Source organism: Malus domestica, chromosome 06 (genome assembly GCF_042453785.1).
Source record: "Malus domestica chromosome 06, GDT2T_hap1".
NCBI classification, from domain to species: domain Eukaryota; kingdom Viridiplantae; phylum Streptophyta; class Magnoliopsida; order Rosales; family Rosaceae; genus Malus; species Malus domestica.
Genome location: NC_091666.1, coordinates 27,363,127 through 27,374,258, shown reverse-complemented (window position 1 = coordinate 27,374,258; position 11,132 = coordinate 27,363,127). Strand labels below are relative to the sequence as shown.

At 33.4% G+C, this 11,132-nt stretch overlaps 1 protein-coding gene across 1 annotated transcript; it reads right to left on the bottom strand.

The window, feature by feature from the left end:
• Positions 1-6,094: 6,094 nt before the first annotated feature.
• Positions 6,095-8,271, bottom strand: LOC103409661 (cytochrome P450 94B3-like). The gene is made up of 2 exons (XM_008348474.4): positions 7,365-8,271; positions 6,095-6,968 (listed from the first exon to the last, which is right to left on the bottom strand). The coding sequence occupies exons 1-2, from the start codon at positions 8,146-8,148 to the stop codon at positions 6,211-6,213; spliced, it is 1,542 nt and encodes a 513-aa protein (XP_008346696.1). The 5' UTR covers positions 8,149-8,271; the 3' UTR covers positions 6,095-6,210.
• Positions 8,272-11,132: the final 2,861 nt, after the last annotated feature.

Genomic DNA, 11,132 nt, shown 5'->3' with positions numbered 1-11,132 from the left:
GATGTCATGTAATCTAAAAGCTTAAAAAGAGTGTAAAAATAAGTGTATATAAACACACACATACATATATTAATAATATGTAGGGTTAATTAGCAGCTCTAGTTTTTTGACCTTAATATGTAGGGTAACAGCATTGGTATTTCATTTACAACAATATTATTATCAATAATATCAAAAAAACATTGAGTCTCCACCTTTCAAACATAGATGTGTCAGATTGGAATTTTCAATCAAACCCTATGGTTTTTCAATTTCAAAATGAAATTAAACATGGCTTTATTCTATGCCGAAATATTAGAAAAACCACGTGTAAAGTATTAAGCACGTTTTTTACCAAAAAAAGGATTAAGCACGTTTTTGGTCCCCCCAAGTGGAAATAGCACTTGCAGTTGGATATGACTACATCAAACAAAGATTTTCCATGGAAAAATATGTACAGCAAATCTTGTGTTTTAAAAAGCAATGACAGATCAAATTCTACTGTATTTGCTTGTGTCGTTGTTTATTTAAAATAAAAAATCAACGGCTGATTTCGTTACGTTAATTTTTCCTTCGTATATCAAAAATGCTTACAGAGGCATTTTAGCCTTATCTTGATCATATCGTGTGATTCACCAAAAGCAAGAATTAAATTCAGAACATACTGTGTGAAATACAGACCTTATTTAGTTTTTGGAGCTTGCTTGCGGCAAGTGTTTTTGTTGCTTTAAAAAACGACTTGTTAAGCTTCCTGTTTTCATTTGAAGTGGGCACAAGAAAAAGATAATCAACCGACAAACAAAGGATGTTTTCTTTTCCTACAACAACTAATTGATTTTGCTTGAGATTAATTACCCTTCTTAATCACCCTGATTCTTGGCTTTTTAAGTATTGGATCACATATATAGTGCAGTACTTTAAGATTTTGCATGTATTACTATTGTGAGAAAGTCATGAATCAGAATAATTCTAATATATGTGTATTAAAAAAACTCAAGGAAAGTGAGGAGTAAAAAAGAGAAGGGACACTTTGGATGCGGTCCCTAGTTATCAATATTCTTTGATTGAAACCTTGTTAGTTTTTAATTTTTTATTGAGGTCCCTGACATTAATATAATAATGTAAGTTACTATATTTTTAAATTAAAAATTAAAAATTGAAATTTGTAATTGTTTATATTAATGAGATTTTAAATAAAACCCATAATTTATGGGATTAAAAATAATAAAATATAAATTATACTCTCTATTATATTGTGTGTGTGTGTACATATATGTATGGGTACATTAACCAAAATTAACAAAAAAAAGGTATTGTACCAAAACATGGATACATTCTCAAATCAACGAAAAAGAATGTACCCATATAAGTTTAAACATGGATTAAAAATTTTGAATGGATTTTATATTAAAAAAAGGGTACATTTTACATATAACAAATTGATATATTTGAGAATGGGTACATTTAAGATTTAAAAAATTGAAAAATTATATGAATGGGTACATTTAAGATAAAAAAATTGAGAATCTTTTTATATATATAAAAAAAAACTAATAGGTACAAACTTAATTTAATTTGTTTTTTATTTTGGAAATGTTTGAATTGAAAATTAATTAGAAGTTTAATAGAGGTGTGAGTATTAAACCCTAAATTAATTACTAATTTTTATATTAAAAATTATATAATAAACATGTAAATTCATTATCACATTAATAATAGGGACTTGAATCAAAATTTGAGAACTAATAAGGTCTTAGTCAATGAATAGTAAGAACTAGAGACCGGATACTAATTTTTCCAAGAGAAGGGACACTTTGGATGCGTTCATTCTCAATGGAGATCATTTAGTCATTCAAATATATTAAATACATCAAGGTGTAGGTACCAAGTATATATCAATGATGAACCGTTCACATATTTGATACATGTGGATGACAAAACGATCTCCATTACGAATGATTTTTTTTTTTTTGGTAATGATGAGTTTCAAATGAAGATTAAGACATTGAATGTTCCGATTATAATATTTCTACGATGAAGATATATAATTTGCAAGTAGGGAAAATGAGCTCACCCCCAAAAGAAGGAATGAAAGTAATATTCTCAGAATAATGTCAACATGAAGTAAACATGCATTAAATCTTGATTCATAGTAAGAGTGGGTATTTGAACTAGAAAACTGATGAAAGTGGCTAAAGTGAGACGTAAAAAATTGAAAAGTTCAATTTTGGTTAAGACTAGTTTGGGTCTCATTGAACTAGTTTGGTTGAACCAGTCCGCACATTAGCGCATTCGGTTTTTTCTTCTCTCTTTCTGCATCTATTCATCTTTCCCCCTCTTCTTCTTTTCCTAACTCTTCCCTGAATTGAATAAAATCAATCACATCAGGCCAAGAGTGAACCAAAACAATTTATATCATTTAGTTTGATTTTTATTTTGTGGTGATGTGAACGGGACTTGCTCACATCAAAGAACTGAATATGGTATAGGTATTAATGAATTGACCTTTTACCAAATTATAACTTACATTAAATCAAATCAAATCGTATTGTTATCAAATTGTTTTTAAACTTAAACCAAATTAAACTGAATCGTTTTTTCCATAAAATTTTGCACGTGAATCCCTTTACATGGACGAAAATCATTCCCCATCTCTTGGCACAAAAATAATGGGAAATATGCTTATCATGTGAACCAGAAGCTCTCAATTTTGTTTGGTTGGAAACTAGCTTCGAGGACGTTCCTTTTTTGTCCCTGTGGAGATATTGACACGCGTTGTCACCCTTATCTCTCCAAGCAGAGATGCTTTTCCTTCGAAGAAGTGACCAATCATTGCAGTTACACCATCCACTCATTTTCCATCAACATCCATACGGCACCGTGTAATTCCCACAATTAGGACAGGCCCTAAACAAAGTTGGCCTTGCTGTAAGCATCCAAACCAGTTTTAAAACTTGAAGCTTCTAATAAGTTAGATACTCTGATCGGAAATAAAAGTACGAAACTGAATCCGACACGGGCGCCGTCCGGGCTACGAAATGTCGGTGTCAATTATGCATGAAGGTTTTCAATTACTTGTATTGGTAAATTACTTAGACTGAAGTAATTTGTGTGACACTTCTTATACAAATACGAAATTCTTTTGCCGTTTAATTTATCATACTTGATATTTCCCGTCCTAGTCTGTCAGTCAGACTGTCCAAAGGGAAACTCAGTAACTTTGAGTTCCTCTTCTTAGGGTTTCTTTTTGTCTTTTAGTTTTGTCATATTTGATATTTCCCACTCTAGCCTGTCAGTCAACCTGTCCAAAGTAAAACTCTATTATTTTAAAGAATAGGATTTTCTTCCCCTTTTTTTTTCTTTCCTTCTCTCATCTCCTATTTGAACGATCACGGTTAATCCACATCAACATCTTATATTCATTTTTTATAGCAAAAGAATGTGAGAAGAGATGATAAAAAAGGATGGGAAGAAAAGGGAAAAGAATCCTAGTCGAGTGTCCATTTTTTGGTCTTACAGAAGCGAAGGGCTCTGACGGGATCGAACCCTTTGCACAAGAAGAAATGATCTTTCAAGTTTTTTGAAGAACTCCCATTTCCAGATAAACACATATTTATCTAGCTAGCTTGTTTAGTTAATTTATATTTATAAAAGATCTATGCTTCATAATAAATTATTTTTTATGTGGTAGTTAATTAGTAGTTAGCTAAAACATATATATTTGGAAATTTCTATATACCAAATGATGATCATAATATTACAGCAGGCCTTGAATTTTGAAGCTCCATTTGTAGAGATGTTGTACAGAAGGTGATTCTGAAGAGCTTTGAAGAAAACCCATCTAAGAGTTTGATTAGTCTTATTTGACCGTTATTTGTTTTTCTTTTCTTTCACATTGTAGATGCATATATATATATATATATATATATATATATATATATATATGCTTTGGCCTACCAAAATCTGATGCAGGAGATAATTTGGTTTCCCAGTTCTTTTTTTTTCTTTCGTCTTTGAAACAGCAGACTACTGCAGTGACTTCACACCCGTAACACTAGAAAATTCAAATTTCTTTGAAATTTCCATCTGCCAAAATCTGATACGATACCCATGAGAAAAAATATATATAACTTTCATTTTATTAGAAATACGTCGGAACTTTTTTATTAAAAATTCAAGTGCTTACTTAGAAGGACTGTGAGGATCGCTAAGCATTTGGCATGTGTCTTTCTTCCTCATTCTTTCAAGAAACGCTTTTATGATCTAGAAGCAAGTTTAAGTTTTTTCAGCCAATTGCGGTCAAAAGTTTTTTTTGTTGTCAGAAAGTTTGTTTAATCCTATAAGAATCTAGCCCAAACATGATTATATTTTATTGAGTGAAAAAAGCAAAAACTTGGTACTCTTCCGACTCGTGTTTGACTGTTTGACTACTATAGCTATTGATCCTCCCACCTCATGTTTGACATTGTTTTAGTCATCAGTCATCACAAACATGTCATGCACATTTCAAACGAAGGTTCAGTGTAAGCAATATATTTTTCTGTACAAGAACGGAACCAACTACTAATTGTTCACCTCCCACCCCAACAAAAACGAAAAAAATCTACTGTTCATGTACACAATCGACAAGAATAAAGTGGCACGTACGCAACTTTGTATAGTTTAACTATAAGTGTGAAATCTACTAGAATTCGTATGAATTACTTACGTATTCAATCAACAACTATTAATCCCTTAACTTCAAAAATAATAAATTTAAAAAAGTTCGGAAATATAGATGCGTGACTCCACTTGTTCATTGGCATTAATTGTCCAGGCAGGTGATGAATTATGTACATATATTATATATAAGAAAAACTAATAAAAATGGCTTGAAAACTTTGAGTTTTAATGATAAGGACAAAATAAAAGGTAAAGTGAATAGTATCAAGATTGACTTTTTAGTGTAAAAATGTGGTTTTTCGTTAAAGCGAACAGTACTGAGAGCTTTTCGTTAAAATTCCCTTATATATATATCGAGTAAGCAATAATATTGTAACTCTGCGTAAGATTCCACATAGGCTCTAATTATCTGCTTGCTAAAAATTAGTAAATATGGATTTGGAACTTCAACAAAACTTTGGTGGGGGTGTTTGTTTGCACGTCGGAAATATAGATGCGTGAATCCACTTGTTCATTGGCATTAATTGTCCAGGCAGGTGATGAATTCTGTCAACATATATTATATATATCGAGCAAGCAATAATATTGTAAGTTGTAACTCTGCGTAAGATTCCACATAGGCTCTAAGTTATCTGCTTGCTAAAAATGAATAAATATGGATTTGGAACTTCAACAAAACTTTGGTGGGGGGTGTTTGTAGTTTGCAGGTTAACTTTTACCCATTTCCGAGGTAAATGTGAAACCTAATTACAACTCTGTATTCGTCTAAAACCAGTCAAGCCTATTGTGTTGTAGCGATAAATATCACATTTCATGTCCTGAGCTCTCCTGGTTTTGGGAAAAACTTACCAACTTTAGATGCAGTATAGTCTGCTAGAGTACACTAACATGGAACCCTAGTTTTGGAGTCACGTTTCACAACTGTATTCCTTTTACCAGATAGAGTGCAAGATATTTTAAAGTGAAAATAACAGCTTCTTAATATATGAACCAAATCAAATTGATGTACATTTGTATGGGTCCTCAGCCAACCCGATCGATTTGAACGAGGCTTTGGATTTGGGTTGAATTTATTTGGATCCAATCTTTTTAATATTATTATTAAAAAGAGGGAAAAAGATTCAAAACTATTAATTACATTAATTTATTTGGATCGGCTTAATCGAAGTTAACTTGAATGTTGAATGCGAATTAAATAAGTGGGTTAAAACTCAGGTTAACCTTATAAGTCCGGCCGATTATGCGATTTTACGAAAGTTCAAATGATAAGCCAATGAAACTCGATCTACTAATTGTAACACGATTAATTGGATTTAAATAAAGCAAGGGATGTTTTATTTAAATCAGACGAGATGAACTTGAATTCTCTGTTAGAACTAAATAAGTGGGTTAAACTCGTTATTAATAAGGATGCATGGTTAAGCGACTTTCACCCTAAATTATAACTGCCATATTTCTAAAGACATTTTTGCATTTCAACAAATTTAACATAGCTACACAAGAAGTAAAGAAACGTGCATATTCGTGATGAATGAAATGCCTTTTCAAGCATGGAGTTTACCAATCTAGCTAACTTCTTTTTCGAACCAACACCTTCAACCCACCTGCCATATGGGCCGTCAAGAGAGGAACAAAAACCGGCCGGTCCTCCCCACAAACCGGTCTGATCTCAAACCGCCTCAACACCGAAGCCATCACATACTTCATCTGAATAAAAGCCATCTCCTTCCCAAGACAAACCCTTGGACCGGCCTGAAAAACCGGGAACTTATATGGACTCACAAATTTCAAAACCTTATTATCACCATCACAACCCGGTTCAATGTCAAACCACCTGTCCGGGTTAAACTCAAACCGGTCTTTTCCCCACAGCTCCTTCATCCTCCCCATCCCATATGGAAAATAAGTAACCCTATCTCCCTTCCCAACCCAAGTCCCATCTGGCAAGACAGTGTCCACCTCAGCATGCTTGGAATCCCATGGGACTGGTGGGTAGAGCCTCATAGTCTCACACAAACTAGCCCTCAGAAACCTCATTTTTTGCAAATCATCAAACCCTAGTTTTTCCGTACCATTGTTTTGTACGACGACATTTTCGACTTCGTTCACAATCTTGTGGGTTATGTCAGGATGCTTGCTGAGCAACCAGAAGAGCCAAGTCATGGCTGCTGAGGTGGTGTCACGTCCGGCAAGTATGAAACTTATCACCATGTCTCTCACCACTTCCTCCCCGTGTCCTGCTAGTAACAACCGTGACAAAATGTCGTGGCTTTCAATTCTCTCTCCTTCATCTCTTTCAAGAATCTTCCTTTTGTTTTGGATTATTTCTGCAACAAATCAATCAAATCACAGTATTAAGTACCGATGACGACGGAAATGTCCGGGTATGAAAATATATACAAAAATATCAAATAAAATACCCGAATTTTGTTTACAAAAACTAAAATACTACCCGTATTTTATTTACAGTACATTGTCAGCAATTTTTCCCAAGAGAATATTTTACACTACTTTAATTTACAAAAAGAGATTCAATCTAAAGTATTTTCGGTTTCTTGTTGATATGAACAAATTAACGTGAATAGTATCGACTAATATCAATTATATTAATCAAAATTTTATCCTCCATATTGGCAAATATAAACCAAATCTCAACCAGTTATGGACAATTAATGTTTCAGCGTAAACCAAAATAAAATCGGGAAGTAATTGAAATTTCATACCATGAACAGAGCCATGAACGAGATTCACTGCTTCCCTGAGCTTCTTTTCGGACCCAATGCTCAATGCACGCTTCATCTTCCACATCAAATACAAAGGAGCTGTAGCCCTTCTGGCACTTATCTCAGCAGCACAATCAAAAGCTTTCACAAGGGGAGGCACGGGTCGGCTCAAATCCAAGCAAAATGGGTCGGTGCCCAATGAAACCTTGCACACAGTGTCAAAAGCAAACATCTTCAGTATTTCCTGCATATCCAAAACCCTTTGGCTCTCTGCAACTTCTTCCAGCAGCGGAATAAGTCGGCCCTCGACTTCTTCCTCAAGAGTCTTCACAACAAACTCCCTCAGGGACTTTGTGCTGAACTCATGGCTCGCGAGCTTCCGCTGCGTGGACCACAAGTCGCCATCCACGTTGAATATGCCGCAGCCCAGAAGGTCCCCGAGGAACTCAGTTAGGGGTTTTCCCTTGGGGAAGTTTGTAAAGTTTGTTTTGAGAATGTGCTCCACGTTGGATGGGTTTGCCGTCACAACAATGCGTCGTGCACCTATCCTGTGCACAACTATAGTCTGTGACGGTGAGGCTGAGAGGAGACTGGTGTACCAGTCTAGGAGGTTGTGTTGGTTCTTGCAGAAAGAGATAAAGCAGCCAATTATGGGGTAGGAAGGAGGCCCATAGGTAGAACTCAATGGTGGTTTCGGTAGTTTTGTTTGATATTTCCGGATGGTGGTGAAGAAGACGTAGAGGAGGAACAAAAGAGACCAAAGTAAAAGGAGAGCTACAAACATGGCTGCCTTTGAAGAGAAAACTTCGGTTTGCAAATGGAGATTTTTTGAGGATGAAAGATGAGAGGGTAAGAGGGAGTATTATATATACTATATGCGTAGATATGGACTTCAAAATTTCGTTGATATATAAATTGTTTGTAAATTTGTGAGGTCTCCACTCAAAGGTGGCTAGGGTCTACATGATCATCTAGAGATATTGAATCCGTCCCTACTCTACTTGCATAAAATGTGCAACAAAATTAATTAGTCGTTTTAAAAATATAATGTTGTTGGTATAACTCGTTATTCTTACTGTCATTTTTTTTTAATATTAACAATCGGCATAAGTCCGAAGGGAAATGAAAGATTATATAAGAATATCATGAGATCACGATAGTCACAAGACCCGAATTATAAAATAATTGTTATATTATATTAAATCACATAAAAAAAAAGTGTTGCAATAAAATGAATGGGTAATGTTATGGAGATTTAATTTGTAAACAAAAACTAAATGACATGAAAGTTGATAATTAGATTATTACTTAATGTTGATTAACATGCTTATTTTTTATTAGTCGCACATCATTTAGTTTGCAAATTTGGTTTACAGTTTAATCTATTTAACATTACTCATAACGAATTACGCATGCAAATTGTGATATTTTCGTTTAAACATAAAGATTATATATATGTCTTGGTATTTTTAAAATCTATTAGGAAATAGAATTTAGAATTTATTAACATACATTAAAGAAGTGATTTATGTACCTTTTTTTTTTCTTTGTCTACACACTTATTATTTTTATTATTTTTTTAATTCTCATTTAATTTATTCAGTTGAAAGGTTTCTCGTGTCACTCTTTGTATTAGTTAGATGGATGTGGTGGGTGCATATATGTATTATTCTGCCTAGTATAATTTAAGAATGGACAATAGGGTTTGATGTGTCATATTTGTAGATATATTAATAAATTTACTTGTTATAATTTGAGTATAATAATAACACCACAGGTTATGTTAACTCATAGTACATTGCAAAGTGCTCGTTTATTGCTTCTTCAGTAATCTTGGTCAAAATATTGTACATATACGTAATAATATCATTGAGCCATATAAAATTATAACGATGAGTAGGGTTTTTTTCTTCCTTAAAAAAAGGGAGACAACTGGTGGCAAACTACGGTTATTCACCCTTTTCAGGTCCAAAAAAGCTATGAGGAATTTCACCTTGCATGTGACTATAGTCAAGCAGACTCATCAGCTCGGAGCATCGAACCCAGGACCTCCCATATTTTTTTGTTTATTGGGGAGTCGTAGTCTGCACCATTTGATTAGTCAAGACCTAAGCATTATTTTTTGAATTGTTTTATAGAAACGATATTTTACTTTAAATGAATCTAACTATTGTAAATGAAATTCAAACTTGAGTGCAGTACACTTGCTCTAATAATCGTAAGCTTGTAGCTACGCCTATATTTGCTTGTCCTGCAAATTAGGTGCATGACTTTACTATGAGCGGATAATGAAGCTAATAGTAGGAATTGTTACTAACTAATCGCGCATGATTGCCTTCTCTTCTTGACTGCCTCAAGTTTTAGCATTATATATATCACAGCTGTTCTGCCTCATCGGCAGTGAGAGAGAGAGAGAGATACATATAGTAATTAATCACCTTTCGAACAAGAGATGATAATATTAATAATATGTAGAGTTCGTTGAAATATACCACATGGGGTAGAGACAGAGAATACAATTTCAAATATTCTAATCGCACTTCAACTATTACTGAGATATTTTAATAAAATCTCATACATGTTATACTGTGCATATATTAATTAAGAGAGTAAACTGTCGGTTTACCTCCTGAACTTTCACTTCACTTTCGATTTCCCCCTGAACTTTTCCATTGGAAAATTAAGGACTCAAACTAATTTTTTTAGCCAATTTGCCCCCTACCGTTAGTTTTTCATATATTCCGTCTATATTTCCGTTAAGTGAGACCATGTGCACAACATGTGAGAGTAGTTAAGTTATTTCACTCTTAAAAATGATTAAAAAACTGAAAATAATAAAAAAAACAAAACTTTCCCTCTATTTTTTCCCGCTAATTCCTATCCTCAATTTTATTTTTCCCTCTCATTCCTATGCATGAGAAATGACATATGGTGTTATTGTCTACCATTTTTATTTTCTCTAACAAATTAATAATTTGACAAATGCTAATGGTGCTATTGTCTCCAAAGCAGTGCATTAATATAAGAAACCCTAGTCTTTTTTATGGACATGTTTCTTATATTAATGCACTGCTTTGGAGACAATAACACCATGAGCATTTGTCAAATTATTAATTTGTTAGAGAAAATAAAAATGGTAGTACATGCTTCAAAAAAAAAGATTAACTTAGCAACTTATGAAGACAATAACACCATATGCTATTTCTCATGCATAGGAATGAGAGGGAAAATTAAAATTGAGGATAGGAATTAGCGGGAAAAAATAGAGGGAAAATTATTATTATTATTTATTTTCAGTTTTTAATCATTTTTAAATTGAAATGACTTAACTATCCTTACATGTTTTGCACATGGTCTCACTTAACGGAAATATGGATGAAATATATGAAAAACTAACGGTAGGGGGCAAATTGGCTAAAAAAATTAGTTTGAGTCCTTAATTTTCCAATAGAAAAGTTCAGGGGGGAAATCGAAAGTGAGATGAAAGTTCAAAGGGTAAACCGACAGTTTACCCAAGTTAGAGACAATATCAATATAATTAGAAACCGGTCTTTGACCCTCTCTCAATAGTTTAACTAGGAGCTCTGGTTTTTTGACCTTAGTTAATATGTAGGGTTAGCAGCTTTGGTATAAAATAATATTAAAAAATAATGAATCTCCACCTTTCAAACACAGAAGTCAAATTGGAATTATCAAACCCTAAATGGAGGCGCAGTTTTTCACCTTTTTTCTTTTGACTTCATGAATAAATAACAAATCCAATTTTCA